Below are 18,067 nucleotides of genomic sequence, written 5' to 3'. Positions count from 1 at the left end.
GTATGCTCTAGTTACCATTTTAGCATGAAAAGCACCATTTGTAAAGTTTCCCCCTTCCTAGTTTCTTTCTGTTTCTGCTGTAGGATATAATCACATACCTGGAGAAGCAATGGTTTTCAAACAGTGCGAAAAATAAAAGTATACCCTTTGGGGCAAGAATCTGCTTAGAAAGTTTTCATCTTTGATTAACTGTGACTTTTCGCTTCAAGGATTAAGTGGCATTTGAAGGCATTTAAGCAAGGAGTGTTACAAATATCCTGAAGTAATTAATTCCAGAAGTATGCTGCAATGAGATTTAAAATCTAGATGTTCCAGTGTTGGCTACTGGACAAAGGTATGGATAAAGTAAATGAGATGGTGGTTTAGAGTAGAGATGAAGGGGAAATGTAATGAGACTTAAATCAGTACAAGCAAGAACAAGTAGGCAATAGAGAAATTGCAGGACAAGTGACAAGGTTAAAATGTTTATTTCTATAGATAACAGGTAGAAGAATTCTTTTAAAAAGGCATGCAAGGCTTACAAAAAGAGTGGAAGGCCTGAAGGCAAAGAGTTAAAGTGGTATGGTTAGGGCAAAGATGGATAAGTGGTCTGGAAGATGTTAATCTGCTAATGGAATTTGCAAATGTTTAAGAACTCACAATTATACAGGTAAGCTATAGCATTCATGCAAAGAAAAAAATGTCAAAGAGCTCCACTTGTGTGCAAGTTTAGGCAGCCATGGTGGAACTGTATGTTTCACTGAACCCATATGTGAACAGAAGTTTATACAGCCTTATGTGGTACAAAGTTAAACACAGCCAGGTCAATATTCCAAGCGATTTAACTGGCCAGAAATGGCTTCTGGCTGGTTATATTGCTTCTTCGGGGATAACCAGTCATTTGCACAATGGTTAGTGCTGCTAAAAATGTCTGGTTGGCACCTATCTCAAACTTGGTTAATTTAGGAGGCATTCCAGGAAAGGAGTTGCCATTTGGCCTGTTAAGTACCTTTCTCCATGGGACAGCATAATGCAGACACACTTGGTAGCATCCTCCATGGGCTGTCTGCCCAGATGTACTCTCCCTAGCTTTATAGCTAAGTTTTGAACCAATCACAACTGAGTGTCCATTTCCTGCTCTTCAAATCTGGGAACTGGTCTCAAATTCAAATTCAAAATAGAAATTATGGTAATTACATGAATTATATAGGAACACTTCTTGGAAAACATATTTGTATTATGGTTGATTAGGCCACAGCAGATTCAGCTTCAAGTACCAGAACAAACTCCACTGGTGGCACTAAGGGGGAAAATTTCAGTGTGGGCTACCATTAAGAAAGCTTATTTTACGAGGTGGTGCTGAAAATTAGTTCTCAGCCCAACCAGCTCCCTAAATTCTGTGTATTATTTTGCCACTGTAACTTAAAGAGCGTTATTTCATTAAGTGCCAATTTGCAGAAACAAAATTCTATGTTTTGACATTGTTTCAGATCATTGATTGAACCATATCAACGTCATTCTCTTCTTAACTAGGTCTCATTATATAAAATCAGACCTGTGTCAAAATAACAAGTCTTAATGGTAGCCCAGATTGACAACTGCACCCCTAAATCTCTTAACCATTTTTGGCTTACACTCATATTTTTCAGCATAATTGTGCACAATGATAAGTGAACAGGAGTACTAATATAAACATCTGCTTAAGTTCTTGTAATAAAGCATGTATTTTATGTTTTGCACTGAGAAAATTGACTACTGCAATGTTGTTTATTTGGAATTAGGAAGATTGACCCGATGTGTCCACAGAAAGGCAAATAATTCAAACAAAAGATGCTGTGGAACTGATGTACCTGATGTAGACTTTATTAATTGTTTAGTAAGATAATCCACAATGTGATCGGTGAGGAGGACCCAACAGGATCTGTGTTTCGACCAAAAGGTCCCAAGGGAATTCTTTTGAAGATCTTGTGGATTATATAATCGAATATCCTTATAAAATAAGGAATGTTCAGTGTGCTTCTGTGAATTCACATTGCGCACTCTCTGGCCCTGGATTTTACCCTCGACAGGGAGGATGTACGAGAATACTATTTGCACAACTGACTGCTTCACCTTTTTCCCCAGAGCCACAAAGTCACTTTTTATATGTCCGCAGAGATACCTGGCAGTATCGTTAGTGCCAACATGGATGAGCAGCATTAGATAATAGTCATCAGACTTAATGAGTCTTGTTAAGATCTCCGTAACATGTTGGATTTTAACACCAGGCAGATAGCATACCTCTCGGAACATCATGTCTGGTCTGCAGATGGACGCTTCTGTACCTCTCAGAAGTGAATCACCAGCCACCACAATTGTATGCCTCCTAGTGGTCTCGGATCCAGTAATTTTGGGGATTTCAAGCTTAAGTCCTTCCTCTCCTTGGGATGCTCTCATCTCCTCCACTTCCAGGGCAGCATACCAGTTCTTCAATTCAAGGGCAGGTGAAATCACAGTACCAATCTTGCAGTGTTCCGTAATCTGAGTCCAGCTGTCTTCCCACAGCACAGCCTCTTCTTCTCCTCTGCTGGAAATCTTTGACACCTCATGAACCATTTCATCAATGTACCTCTAATTCTCATGGATGATTCTCAGTCTTGCCACCTCCTCTCTCAGTTCCTTTACTTCCTTCATGAGGGATTCAAGATGAAGACAGCTTGCACATGGAATCACTCCCTCTACCTGGGTAGCATTTTCTGTCGCACAGAGAAAGAAGCTGTAACCTGATCAGCAGCTTTGATGACACGATGTTTCCCAACCATACTGTGGTACAGAAGTATTTACACTTGGAAGAATAAAGAAAAGGCTGAAAAATCCTATCAAAGTAATGCCCTGTTCCTGGTTGGCTGAAGAGCCTATAAATCAAAAAGCCCTGCCTTGGAGTGGGTGTGAGGGAATCAAATTAACACCAGAGCATTTCCTCAACAGCTATTTGTGCCCTAATCTGATATTATGCCCTGAAATGCAACCTAAAACACTAATCTAGGCTAAAACACTGTTTTGTATGAAACCCTAACAGAGATTCTAAAGCAGTGTATCATAAACAGTGTGCCTCCTGAGATTTCAGGTATACCGCGACACACTGATGAAGAAGAGAGTCATGTGTGCTGGCTGACTGACTATAGGATGTGCCTCTCGCAGCGAGAGGCACATTCTGTCTGCAGTCAACTGGCGCAAATGACTCTCCTCTTCGCCGGCATCTGTCCTCACCTCCCCTTCCTCCTTGATCCCTCCACCAAAGCAGGTCGCGGCCAGATGGACCTTCGTGCATGCATGGACATTGACGTGATGATGTCACACATGTGCATGATGTCATTGCGTCGATGACCACGCACTTCCGAGTGCCTTCCGAACATGGCACCGGCTGGAAAGGTTGCGAGACATCGCTCTAAAGACTACATTATTGCCTAACTGATTTTGCTGAGCTAAAAAAACAGAACTACAATGAATAACCTACTGAAACTCAAATTTACCTTTTCCAAGTTTGAATTCCAGCAGGCAAGATATTCCAATGGATGTGGTTTTTTCCTCCCTCAGTACCTCTTCAGGTGTGGTGAGAGGGTTTTGGGGTTAGGTGTTTCAGGTTTGTGCAGATTATCCTTGTTAAAATCAGCTGGAGAAATGTGAATGGTAATTTAAGTGTAGTATAAGAGTAACTTGAGCCTAGGGGTGGGGGGATGGGCAGAGGCAGACTGTAGTTCACAGGTTGCTGTGAAAACTATCTTTAATGCTGAGCCTCTCCAACCTCTCTCTTAGAACCAGGCTTACTGATGGTTAGGCACTAGGCCAATATTCCTCCCCTCAAGGGTCACCTGTGGAATCAATCTCTTAAGAAAGTCCTTAGAGTTCAGTCTCAATGTCAATACAGCATCCACTGGATGGGTAACACACATTAGAATGCACCATTACTACACTAATAAGGCACATTAACAGTCTTCCTCTTTACATCATTGCCCTGGAATATATCCTGGATTACGAACAGTCTATCATCAGACCTGTGAAAGCTTAAAAATTGATTAGCAGGATCCCATCCAGGGAGACACAGATATTTCAAAATACTGTAAATAAAATAAACCAGTTCCCAGACAGATATGCTATCCTGGAGGAGGTGGCTAGTAGGAACATGTTAGTATAGCATTACAGCACAAGTAAAAAACCCTGAATGGATAATAGCCAATAATATCCACAAAATCTATAAGAATAATCCAAAATTGGCTAATACGCCTAATCCCTGGGGAAGAAAAAGTCTGAGGAAATGAGGCAAAACTGCAAATAAATGAAATAAATAGATAAATGTATAAATAAATAAATAATGGACATCAGTATGAGCCCTTCATAACATGATGAACGTAGACCTCTGGCTCAGGCAATATCTCAAAAGGTGACCAGCACCAGACCGAAGTCTAAATGAGAATAGCCTCATACATCATGTAGTCCATATATACCAAAGACATGTATGTGCAAAATTTCACACCCTCTCAAAACCAAAAAGACTTTTTTAACACCAGGGAGAAGGGGTTAAAAGGACATAACATATAAACTATGCCTGTGGGCACACCATGTAACCTTTACTAAAACATACAACTATACATATAGTAATAAATACTATAAATATGCATATAAAATGTAATAATTAATGTATAATAGTGTCTGTGTGTGAATGTGCAAATGAGCAAAATAAATAAATAAATACCTAATAAATAAATAAATACCTAATAAATAATTAAAGAAAAAATATATACAAAGTGCAAGGTGCTTCATGAAATGCAAAATTTGTGGCAAGAATGAGGCCTAAAGTGCAAATGCAAAATCTATGGCAAGAATAAAGCATAAAGTGCAAGTGCACAAAAATCCCACTGCAGGTTCCTGGTAGAAATCAAATTTAAACTAAATTGCAAGAGAGATTGAAACCTAAAACACCATAATAACAATATAAATATACATAAAAAATATCAGAAGAAAGTGCAAATGCAGGTCATTACTGACCTTTGAAAGTCCTATCATTCAAAGTATAAGTGCCATTCCTTACTAACCGTGCCTCATATACTAGCACTGAAAGGTTTGTGAGCTGAAAAGCTCCCCAAATACCCACACATACGCACCAAGCAGAAATAATACAAAATGAATACTAAACATTCACACATATACAGACACACAAGAGGCTCAGATAGAGCCCAATCACAAATATCCGAAACGTATAAACTATTAAGAGTCACTCATAAATATCACCACTTCGTGAATCACCACTCGACAGAGCTCCATTTCGCCACTTCATCAGGAGCAGAGATTAAATTGGAAAAAACTGAATATAAGTTGGTGAAAAGTCGACATAGACTAATAGGTCAGTCGGCAAGGAAAAATCCCCTGGGTCCAAAACGTACTACAATCAAAGACGCTAGGACCGGGAAGTAAAACATGGCGGCTTGAAGCTTTAAAGACTCCCTGGAGATCCTGCATGGCCAATGCCCAAAAATGTGCCGACGTGATAACGTCAGGACGTGGCTATAAGCAAGAAAAAATATGTATGAAAAAATCAATAAATAAGGAGAAAACAGAAAAATGAATACAGAAAAAAATCTGTATCTGTAACCAAACAGAAGGAAAATAAAATGGAATGAGAAAAGAAATAAGAAATAAGAATTAAGAATGACCACGTGTACCAAGACCGCCAGAGTCCTCATGTCATAAAGCATCTGTCCACATTCTCGTTTAATCCCATAGGAGGATAGGATTGGAGGTGGAAAATCCAAAAATTTTCACGTTTCAAAAGATAGGAATGTTTGTCACCATCAAAATTCCCAGGAATTTGTTCTAAAATGCACCAACGCAATTGATCAAAATCATGCTGGTGGGTTACATTATGGGATACCATAGGAGCTGTGGTTTTGCCAGTCTTTGGAGCAACTGCGATGTTCGATAAGCCTAGTTCTTATGCTGCGAGAAGTACAGCCCACATACGTGAGGCCGCAAGGAGAAGTAATCACATAGACCACGAATTTGGAGTCGCACGAAGTGCATGAAGTAAGATGATAAACTTTTTTGGTCCGCGGGTGCACCCACTGATTTCCACTTATTAATTATTAGGTATTTATTTATTTATTAGGTATTTATTTATTTATTTTGCTCATTTGCACATTCACACACAGACACTATTATACATTATATATTACATTTTATATGCATATTTATAGTATTTATTATATGTATGGTTGTATGTTTTAGTAAAGGTTACATGGTGTGCCCACAGGCATAGTTTATATGTTATGTCCTTTTAACCCCTTCTCCCTGGTGTTAAAAAAGTCTTTTTGGTTTTGAGAGGGTGTGAAATTTTGCACATACATGTCTTTGGTATATATGGACTACATGATGTATGAGGCTATTCTCATTTAGACTTCGGTCTGGTGCTGGTCACCTTTTGAGATATTGCCTGAGCCAGAGGTCTACGTTCATCATGTTATGAAGGGCTCATACTGATGTCCATTATTTATTTATTTGTACATTTATCTATTTATTTCATTTATTTGCAGTTTTGCCTCATTTCCTCAGACTTTTTCTTCCCCAGGGATTAGGCGTATTAGCCAATTTTGGAGTATAGCATTACAACATAAGCCAAATAATTAGAACACTTCTTATTTGTATTTTTATTAATTTTTCTGTCTTATATAAATTTTCACATTTTTGTATCCCTTGATTACATATATTGCAAAAGTAAGTATAACTCAACACTAATCAAGGGTTTTGATCTTGGATTTCAAGAATCCTGCTGCTCTTCTAGACCTGTCAATTAGTTAGTTCATCTTGTTGATTAAATCAAGCCTAGGAGCCAACTACTCATATTAACAGTCTTTAAATGATGTGGATGAGCCATCCTGCTATTGGTCAGTGTATCTCAGGGTTCTCTCCTAGGACCCCTTCTTTTTTCCATCTATACTTCTTTCAGTATTACCTCTATGCTGATGACTCGCAGGTCTATCTCTCTATACCTGAAATCTCAACAGACATTCAGCTGTGAGTTTCAAACTGCTTGTCTGACATCGCTACTTGGATGGCTCACCGCCATCTAAAATTAAACATGTCCAAGACTGAGCTCCTTATATTTCTACCTAAACCTGTCTCTCCTATTCTCCTGTTCTCTATTTCTGTGAACAACACCCTCATCCTACCTGTCTTGTCGGCTTGCAACCTTGAGGCAATCTTTGACTCATCTATGTCCTTCTCTTCATATATCCAGCAGACTGCCAAAACCTGTTGTTTCTTTATCTACAATATTGCTAAAATCAGACCTTTCCTTTCTGCCCTCATCACCTCTCACCTTGACTACTGTAACTTACTTCTCACTGGTCTTCCGCTAAACCATCTCGCTCCCCTTCAATCTGTTCAGAACTCTGCTGCATGCCTCATATTCCATCAATGTTGCTATGCCACATTACCCCTGTCCTCAAGTCACTTCATTGGATCCCTATCTTTTTCCACTTACAATTCAAAATCCTTTTACTGACCTACAAATGTATTCACTCCACAACTCATCAGTATCGCTCATCTCTCCCAACATTGCCCCCTCCCTCCTGCGGGCACACCACTCATCAAATAAGTTTCTCTTATCTGTACCCTTCTCCTCTACAGCCAACTCCAGACTTCATCCCTTCTACCTTGCTGCACCAGGTACCTGGAACAAACTACCTGACTTGATACATCAGATTCCGTCTCTGGCAGTATTCAATTCCAAACTCCAACCCACCTTCTAAGCACCATTATCTGTCTTATCATTCCTTCTAATTCCCCCGCCTCAGCACAGTGTATTGATGCACCTTCTTATCCAGTTTGTATGTCTAGACTAAACTGTAAGCTCTTTTGAGCAGGGGCTGTTTCTTTTGTGTTTTGTTGTATAGTGTTGTGTATGTCTAGTTGTGCTATAGAAATAATTAGTAATAATAGCAGTTATCATCCATGTCTCAGTACAGAATTTAGGGTAAAACCCAAACTGGAAATCATCCAATATCCGATTAGCTTCCAATTACTGCAAGCATCATATCAGGCACTCAGCTTTTAATCTTTATGACTGTGAACAGATGAACAAAGAGGCAGGGGGGAATGACGTTTTAATAGCCTGACAACTGTACAGAAGCTTGCAATAATTTATCAGAGGATGTTTTTATATATTTATTTCACTTCAACTATCTCGAGCTCTTAGTATTTATTCTGCTTACTCGCCAATGTGCAATTCGGTATGTTAAACTGGCATGAAAATAGCTCTTTGCTAGCATCAATAGTAGGCACAGCTTTTCAAGCCTATACAATTTTCCATTAACTTTGCAAAATATACATTATAGATGTCTACATTACATTGCATTACATTACATTACATTACATATATCTATCTAGCTATTTTTATCCATCTCTCTATATATGGCAACATTACCATGTACTTTGGAATAATTAAGTTTATACCCTGCTCTTAGAAGTTGTGGAAGCAATAAATCAAGGTGGAGGCTTAAATAACTGAAAGTCCACAATAGACATTTATTTGGGTCTGACTAGCATATAACTTTTCACAGCTCTTCTCTGTGTCCATCCAAAAGATATGAATTTAGGGGGAGAAGGGGCAGAAGACATGACATTTATGTGGACAGTGCAAGTGTTCAGCTCTATTCAGATGACTTTAACCGTTTAAATAGGATCATACAAGATGTTTGAAAATGAATGGATATTTTATTCATTTAAATTTTGGTTGGCTGTCTCTTACATGTTTAATGCACAGCACTGTGTACCTCTAGCAGCACTTCAGAATGATTAGCAGTAGTTGTGGCATATTCAGGGTCCTTCTTTAAAGGATAGACAGACAAAAACTCTGCATAAAAGCATATAAGCCATTTATTTAACCCACCCCCACCCCTTTTACAAACAGCAAAAGTGGTTTTGAGCGCATACCGGTATGCTAAATGCTCTGCGCTTCTCCCGATGCTCGTAGGAACTCTATGAGTGTTGGGAGTAGTGCAGAGCATTCAGTGCGCTGGCCTACGCTGAAAACTGCTTTTGCAGTTTTGTAAAAAGTGGGGGTGGGGTGTATTTATTTACTATATGTAGCCTGTCTTTGTGGCAGCTGCCTCTAAGAAATATTGATCTCGGTGTTTAAATAAGTACACATAATTAGAAGTCAGGCAACCTTATGTTTTAGTTCACGTTTACAAATGCAAGAGGTGATAGGCTCCGGAGTAATCTGAGGAAATACTTTTTTACGGAAAGGATGGTAGATGCTTGGAACAGTCTCCCGGAAGAGGTGGTGGAAACAGAGACTGTGGCTGAATTCAAGAGGACCTGGGATAGGTACGTGGGATCTCTCAGAGAGAGAAAGAGTTAATGGTTACTGCAGATGGGCAGACTAGATGGGCCATTTGGCCTTTATCTGCCATCATGTTTTTATGTTTCCTTGAACATTACAATCAGATCTCTTCCTTGATTAGTACTGTAAGCATACACAAAACAGATTCCATATGAGCAACTTGTTTCTCCTTTTGAAGTGATGTGGATCTACTAGTCCAGGGGTCTCAAAGTCCCTCCTTGAGGGCCGCAATCCAGTCAGGTTTTCCCCAATGAATATGAATGAGATCTATGTGCATGCACTGCTTTCAATGCATATTCATTGGGGAAATCCTGAAAACCCGACTGGATTGCGGCCCTCAAGGAGAGACTTTGAGATCCCTGTATTAGTCTTATATTAGCAGAACATTTTGGGAGTCATTTTGGAAAGGTTAGCTACATCTATTAACAGAAATTTTAAAGAGATCATTGCATGCATGTGCATACCTATGACATGCACAGATTTCAAGGGTGAAGGTGTTCTGGGCATTACTTGGGATGGCTTTAAAAGTATACACGTGTTTCTTATTTTGAAAAGACAAAACATTTGTACCTCAGAAAATCTCCCCAAAGCATACATACTGTGTCAACTGCTTATTTTGACCTGTGCTTTAGAGGAATGATTGAGTGGGTGATTATGCTTACCATCTCAAAAATAATATGCAATGTGAGTTTTTGAGCTAGGTTCCTTATATTTGAATTACCTTGGATATGCAAATTTGGTAAAATCTGTATTTATGTTTAGCTGCCAGCACATACATAGTTTGCCAACTGGATCCAGATTTCTCTGACAGAGTTGAATCAGTCCTAGCTATACCCCATTTCATGCTTGGACTTTCTGATTTTCCCAGTGCATTCCATAAGAAAAACAAAACTACAAGTTCCTGCATGCAATGGGGTAAACCCAGGACTGTGTCAACCTGTTGGGTAAATCTAGATCGAACTGGCATCCTTAATACAAATCCCCAAGTGATACTGCACTTTTATTAATATGATTTTTAAAAAAATATAAAATGATTGGTCACACTATAGCCATATTAGTCATTGTTACTGCTGCTTTGTATGTCATTTACAAAACAATTTCATTTTCAGCAAGCCTGTTATGAAACAGGCTGGAAATTATGAACGTCTCCATTTGGGCATTCCTTTTTTGACTTAGGCACACTGTATCAAATTGGGCCTTTTGTTTGTCAAATGAAGGCAAATTAGTTTCCTTTTTCTTACAGTGTAAAAGGTGCAGATGCTGGCAATGGGATCCGAGTATTTATACCAGATATTGGAATGTTCTTTGCCAGCTTAACAACATGGCTGGTCTGCAGGAACATTATCCAGAGTCCAGTCACAGAAGAAGCAGCACAGTACAACACACAATTTGAAAATGAAGAATTGGTATGTAAATACTTATGTTTTATTTCTTTTGCAGATGTCTTTAATCCATTTTCTGTTACTTTTATTGCATGTGATTCTAAGTTACTGAAATAGTTATAAAAAGTACAAGCTTCTCAAAGCAAAGGGGTGTGGGGAGGGGGGAGGGGGATTTGAATCAAACAGTGAAACAAAATGATCTAGAACAGTGTTCTTCAACTACTGGTCCATGGACTGGTGCCAGTCCACTGAAATTTCCTGCCGATCCACAGGGTTGGCATGTGCACCAGGCCCAAAACTATGTTCTTCAGCTGCTGGTCTGCGGTGCGATCGATGCGTTGTTAATAAGATTATATTATGTGTATATATGAAAGATGAATGGAAAAAATAGTGTTACAATTAGGACTAAGGGGGCAGGGTCTGGGGTGGAGATTGGGTAGAAATGGGCAGGGTCTGGCCCACAACTTAGCCCAGTGTTCTTCAATCGCCGGTCTGCGGACCGATGCTGGTCCACAAAATAATTATTTTATTTCTGCCGGTCCATAGGTGTAAAAAGGTTGAAGAACACTGATCTAGAAGGCACAGTTTGTCAAAATTATAACCTAAGGGTAGATGTAATCATTTTTGTTTCCAGCCTGCAATAGCATGTGAGTGAAGGATACATTTCTGCAATTTCTTATTCCCCCCTAACGTCTGTGTACACCACCCTCTTACCACCAGCATCATTGTGGAGTTAGTTGTATGGGAGATTGGCTTGCAAGCTGCGCGCAGGGAAGATACTGAAATTTTGAAAGAGCTAAATGTAGAAAGAAAGGTATGTAGAAAACACAACGAATGAAAAAAAATAAAGACAGCATGAGAGAGAGGAATTGCAGGAGAAGAAAAGAAATTACAGTACACTCACATGTCACTGTCTACAATAAGAGTGATACACAGACTTTAGATACTTTAACTGGTTTACAGTTACATAAACTGAGACCAATTCTTAAAACCTCTGGCAGTATTAACTAAACCAATTCAGTACCTAACATCTCAGACTAACACTACAGCCAGCCTACCTCTCTTGATAGAAACTTATGAGCAGCAGTAAAAGTAGGACTTTGTTACAGAGGACCTCAGAGAAACATTAAAATAATACATGAAAACCTTTATATAAATTTAGTGTGAAGTAAAGAGTCTCTATATATTCTATGTACTGATTTTTCCTAAAATTTCTCGATTGTGATTTCAGGGATGAAAATAAAATTGAAGCTCCAATCAGTATAATCAAAGTTTTCAGCTCTCGCTGGTCAGTTTTGATTGAACCCATTTTTCAAGGTTAGAAAATTCTGTTCAAAAGCCTCAGGTAAAAATATTTTGGCAAACAATTTATACAAATATGGAAAAATGATGGCAGATAAAGGCCAAATGGCCCATCTAGTGTGCCCATCTGCAGTAACCATTATCTGCTTCTCTCTCTAAGAGATCCCACGTGTCTATCCCACATCTTCTTGAATTCAAACACAGTCTCTGTTTCCAACACCTCTTCTGGGAGACTGTTCCACGCATCTGCCAGCCTTTCTGAAAAAAAGTATTTCCTTAGATTACTCCAGAGCCTATCACCTCTTAACTTCATCCTATGCCCTCTCATTCCAGAGCTTCCTTTCCAATGAAAGAGACTCGACTCATGCACATTTATACCACGTAGGTATTTAAACATCTCTATGATATCTCCCCTCTCCCGCCTTTCCTCCGTAGTATACATATTGAGATCTTTAAGTCTGTCCACATATGCCTTATGACGAAGACCACGCACCATTTTAGTAGCCTTCCTCTGGACCGACTCCATCCTTTTTATATATTTATGAAGGTGTGGACTCCAGAATTGTACACAATATTCTAAATGAGGTCTCACCAGAGTCTTATAGAGGAGCATCAATACCTCCTTTTTCCTACTGGCCATAGCTCTCCCTTTGCACCCTAGCATCCTTCTATCTTTTGCCGTCACCTTTTCAACCTGTTTGTCCACCTTAAGGTCATCACATACTAATGGCTTAGTGGTTAGGGCTGCAGCCTCAGCACCCTGAGGTTGCTGGTTCAAGCCCAGCACAGTTTCTTGTGACCCTGGGCAAATCACTTCCACTCCTTTTCCCCAGGTATTTATTTATTTGGTTTTATATCCCGTCCTCCCCAAAGAGCTCAGAACAGGTTATAGTTTACAGCCTTGATCTGCTTGGATCTTAAACGCCTATTGCTTTCTTGATTAAGCTTATCCACATTAAACTTCATTTGCCATGTCGCGGCCCATTTCTCGAGCGTATTTATGTCACAATGCAGGTCTTCACAATCCTCCTGCATCTTCACTTCTCTGAATAACTTTGTATCATCGGCAAATTTAATCACCTCACTCGTACCAATTTCCAGGTCGTTTATAAATATGTTGAAGAACACCATCCAAGCACCGAACCCTGCAGCACTTTACTTGTGACACATTTCCAGTCCGAGCATTGTCTATTTACCTCCACTCTCTGTTTCCTATCACATGAGTATTTTACCTTCGATTCCATGACTCACAATTTTTTGAAATAGTCGTTCATGCGGAACCTTGTTGAACACCTTCTGAAAATCCAGATATACAATGTCGACCAGGTCACCCTTGTCTATCTGCATGTTTACTCCCTCGAAGAAGTGCAGCAAGTTCGTCAAGCAAGATCTTCCTTTGCTGAAGCCATGCTGGTTGGTCCTCATCAGATTGTGTCCGTCAAGGTGATCAATGATGCGGTCCTTTATCAGCGCCTGTACCATCTTTCCTGGTACCGAGGTCAGATTCACCGGTCTATAGTTTCCTGCATCTTCCTTCGAACCTTTCTTGAAGATTGGTGTAACATTCACCACTTTCCAGTCTTCCGGAACCCTTCTTGATTTGATCGACAGATTGGCTATTAGTTGAAGCAGTTCAGCTTTAGCCCCTTTCAGTTCCTTGATTATCCTCAGATGGATGTCATCTGGTCCTGGGGATTTATAGTTTTTAAGCCTATCAATCTGCCTGCTTACCTCTTCTAGACTGACTGTCAACCCTGTCAGTTTCCCATCTTCGTTTCCTGCATATAGCCTGTCGGCTTCCGGTATGTTATGTACATCCTCTTCGGTAAACACAGATGCAAAAAATTTGTTCAGTTTGTTGCCGATGCCTTTGTCCTCCTTTAGCACTCCCTTTATTCCATGGTCATCCAACGACCCCACCACTTCCTTTGCGGGTCGTTTCCCCTTAATATATTGAAAGAACGACTTGAAGTTTTTTTGCCTCCTTGGCTATTTTTTCCTTGTAATCTCTTTTGGCCCCTCTTACCACCTTATGGCACCTGCTTTGATATTGTTTGTGCTTTTCCAATTTTTGTCCGTTTTTGACCTTTTCCATTCCTTAAACCTTTTCCATTCCTTCTTGTGTCTGATTGCTTCCTTCACCACTACAGTGAGCCACGCCGGTTCCTTGTTCTTTTTCCTTTTGGATCCCTTGTTGATACGCAGTATATATAGATTTTGCGCCTCGGTGACTGTGTCCTTAAAAAGGGACCACGCTTGCTCTAGCATTTTTAAAATGCTTATCCTCTTCTTAAACTTCTTCCCCACCATGAGTCTCATCCCTTCGTAATTACCTTTTTGGAAGTTCAGTGCCATGGCCATCGTTCTAGATCGATGCTTTGCCCCCATGTCCAGGTTGAAGCAGATCATATTGTGATCACTGCTTCCCAGTGTCCCTTCTACTTCTACACCTTGTGACGGTCCTCGTAGTCCATTTAGAATTAAGTCCAGAATTGCATTTCCTTTCATATTTTCCTTGACAAGTTGTTCTAGGAAGCAATCACGTACAGCATCCAGGAACTTGGTCTCCCTACTGCAGCTGGAGGTGCCTAGGTTCCAGTATATCCCCGGATAATTGAAGTCACCTATGATAACTATGTTGCCTCCCTTGCAGTTGCATTTAATCTCATCCGTCATTTCTTCATCAATTTCTTCGGACTGCCCTGGGGGTCAATAGTAGATGCCAATCTTCATTTCCGTTCCATTTGTTCCCGGAATTTTGACCTATATAGATTCTACCTTATTTTTCATTTCCGGCGTGTTCTCTCCAGTAGACTCAATTCCCTCTTTGGCGTATAGAGCAAAACCCCCACCTTTTTTTACCCACTCTGTCTCTGCGGTATAGCTTGTATCCGGGTAGCACAGTGTCCCAGATGTTTTCCTCGTTCTACCATGTTTCTGTGATGCCAATGATGTCAAAATTATCTTTTTGTGCCATAGCTTCCAATTCCCCCATCTTATTCCTTAGACTTCTTGCGTTCGTGTACATACACTTGAGTTTGTGGCCTGTTTCTTTCTTGTGTTTCCTTCCCTCTTGTGTCCCTTTCAATCCATCAGGATTTCTGTCTTGCCTATGATCCGGTGAGTCTTCCCCGCTATCTTCCTGCATGGTATCCTCTGGGTATACCGGTTCCTGAATCATCAACTCTTGGTCGACTGTCGGCTTTCCCCTTCTTCCTAGTTAAAAAACTTCTCAATTTCTCTCTTGATGTTGCTTGCAAATAGCCTCGTTCTGTCTCCACTGAGATGGAGTCCATCTTTCCTGAATAGCTTGCTCTTCTCCCAGAACCCCATCCATGCATTGACTGCTTGCAGCTCCTTCTGCCTCTTCTTGTCGGCCATGGGCAGAATCTCTGAGAACACCATCCTTGGCGTTCTGGTCTTCAGCTTCCCTCCTAGCATCCGGAACTGGTCCTTCCCTGCTGTAGTTCCTGTTGCTCACGTTGTTTGTCCCCACGTGGATCACCACCACCTTATCTTCCTCTTTCATGCTGTCGATGATCCTGTTGATGCGGCTCACTATATCTTCTACCTTGGCTCCCGGTAGGTAGGTCACCAGCCGTTCCTGTCTTCCTCCTGCTATGTGGCTGTCGACTTGTCTGATGATGGAGTCCCCCACGATGATTGCTGTCCTCTTTATCATCTCTTGTCTCTCTAGCTGCAGGTTCATGTCCCTGGTATATGACCATCTCTCCAGCCATAGGTCCGTGTCCTCTGTGTACTTCCATCTTCCCTCATTCTGGCGTTAGCTTGCACCGGACTCATATTCCTTGTGGTTGTCCTCACTCACTGTAGGGGTATCTTGGCAGCTCCACTGTTGTTGGTGATTTTCCATGGCCTCCCTGTATGCCTGTTCGATGAATTTCTCTAACTTCCTGACTTCTTCCTCAATGGTTTCCTCTGTCATTAAGTTTTCTGCCTCTCTGTCCTCCTCTTCCAGTGCTCAAAGTGCTTCTAGCTCCAGTATTCTGCCCTCCAGAAGTCTGACTTGCTTCTTCAGGCCCTCCAGTTCCTCGCATCAAGTGCATACATAAGACCACCTTCCAGAGGGGAGGTAGTCATATATATGGCAAACGGTACAGAAAACTGGGTAGCTCAACATCCTGCTTCTGTCTGCTGCATCCATTGCTGTCCGCTTGCCGGTCTGTCGTCTGAAGTGGCTTCTCAGTATGTAGGAATCTGTGTAGCGTCCTTGGTGTTACCGTGAAGTCCTTTTCTTGATTTTAAACCTGCTACCCCTGTTGCTTGTGTATGTCCTCTGTGTCTGCTGTGATTACCCTCTGCTACTACTATGTTTATTTATCTACTGCTTGTCTGTCCTGTTGCCTTTATGGTACTTGCCTGTGTAGGTGTCCTTCCTTAGTGCTTCATCTTTGCTCGTCCATTTTTAAGGCCCTTCACAAAGGCGCTCTTGCTAAGGCGAGTGACTTTAACGCTTGCCTTCAATGTGTGCCGAATGGCTAAGTGCCTTTGGCCCCTCCCCTTTTAAGGAGGAGCTCTGGTGAATGATGTTGGGGGTGGGCGGAGCTACCTCTCTCCGATGCCCCATGCTCTCTCCTGCCTTCTCTTGCTCCTTCTTCCCCTCTCCTGTTCTCTTATCTGCTTTTCTTTCCTTTTGCTTTTCTCTCCTTCTCCTTTCCTGCCTCCTGCTTGCCTGCCCAATCCTGTTTAACTGAGCTCCGTTGGCCCCTCCCCTTTTAAGAAGGAGCTCCGGTGGATGACATTGGGAGGTGGGCGGAGCTACCTCTCGCCGATGCCCCTTGCTCTCTCCTGCCTTCTCTTGCTCCTTCCTCCCCTCTCCTGTTCTCTTCTCTGCTTTTCTCTCCTTCTGCATGAATTATCCTAAAACAATCATATACATTTTAAATTTACATTGAGCCTGAACAGGCAGCCAAGTCTTCTTCCCCCTGCCCAATATGCTAAAGAAAACTGCCCCCTCATCAGACTCCCCCTGCTCTTTCTCCATCCATGGAATTTAAATGGTTAAAATGGACAACAGCAATCTCCCCAACCCCCCCAATCCCACAATACAGGCTTATTTATTCAAAATGTAGCCAATGAGACATATTTTTATTACTAGACCTTGGAACTTCTATTTTGGATTACTTTATTTCCTGGTGTTATATCTTGCTTCTACAGTACAAAACTGTGCCTTTAAATTAGGCTCCTTCAGTAACCCCCCTCCCAGTAGCATGCAAAAGCTTTTGCACAAATTTAATGTATGTTTACTCTGTACATGCATCTTACAACATATAGGTGCACATCAGATCTCTTCCCAAACAGCACTGCAAGGAATTCCTATTCACAGAGTTCATAAAGGTAGGAGCAGTCTTATCAAATACCCATGCACAATTGTATAAGAGCCTGTTTTTGTGTGTAAAATATGTCATTTGTAAATTTTATTTTCACACAGAAAAAGCTTAGTAAAACGACCCCCTTAATGGACATGGTTATCACAGACAGAGATTGATTTCCCAGGCCATCTATACTACATTCAATACATATTTCATTTGATATAAGAGACAGAAACTTCAATCATTGCAGACATCTTCCCAGCAGTGCATTGCATTCTTAATGCTCTGAAACAGGAGAAAAGATTGACAGGTGCAAGACAGAGTAATTTCTCAATACACTTTAGTAGAGAGGAAGTTTGTAAATATATACTAAAGCATTGTTTAATTGCTTTAGAATGTATTGCTTTCTTGTCCATTAAAGTTCAATGACAATAACTGCATAGCAGTATTATATTTGGTGCTAAAGATTCCCATGGGGGAGAGATTATAACTTGGTTTGCTTCCATCACATCCTAGGAAGAGAGAGAGAATGCATGTGTTTGTTATTCCTAGGGTATAAAAACGCTTTTATTTTGTGTGTGTGTGTGTGTGTTAGGGGGGGGGGGGGATTTTGTCTTGAAGTTAAAAGAGAAAGAGGGACGGCAGGTCTAGTTTTGTTTTGTTTTTTTAAATAATTTATATTCCGAATATCC

The 18,067-nt window shown here is 40.7% G+C and overlaps 1 protein-coding gene across 5 annotated transcripts in view; it reads left to right on the top strand.

Annotated features, from left to right (window-relative positions):
• Window positions 1–18,067, top strand: part of PIEZO2 (piezo type mechanosensitive ion channel component 2) — a 760,979-nt gene that overhangs the window by 340,864 nt on the left and 402,048 nt on the right. For all 5 annotated transcript variants that reach the window (XM_033934096.1, XM_033934094.1, XM_033934095.1 and 2 more), the window contains exon 5: window positions 10,602–10,764. In XM_033934096.1, the coding sequence (XP_033789987.1) occupies window positions 10,602–10,764 (163 nt within the window). The remainder of the gene's footprint in view (window positions 1–10,601; window positions 10,765–18,067) is intronic.

Source organism: Geotrypetes seraphini, chromosome 2 (genome assembly GCF_902459505.1).
Source record: "Geotrypetes seraphini chromosome 2, aGeoSer1.1, whole genome shotgun sequence".
Taxonomy (NCBI): domain Eukaryota; kingdom Metazoa; phylum Chordata; class Amphibia; order Gymnophiona; family Dermophiidae; genus Geotrypetes; species Geotrypetes seraphini.
The sequence above is the reverse complement of the archived record's forward strand: the minus strand, read 5'-3'. Positions and strand labels throughout refer to the sequence as shown.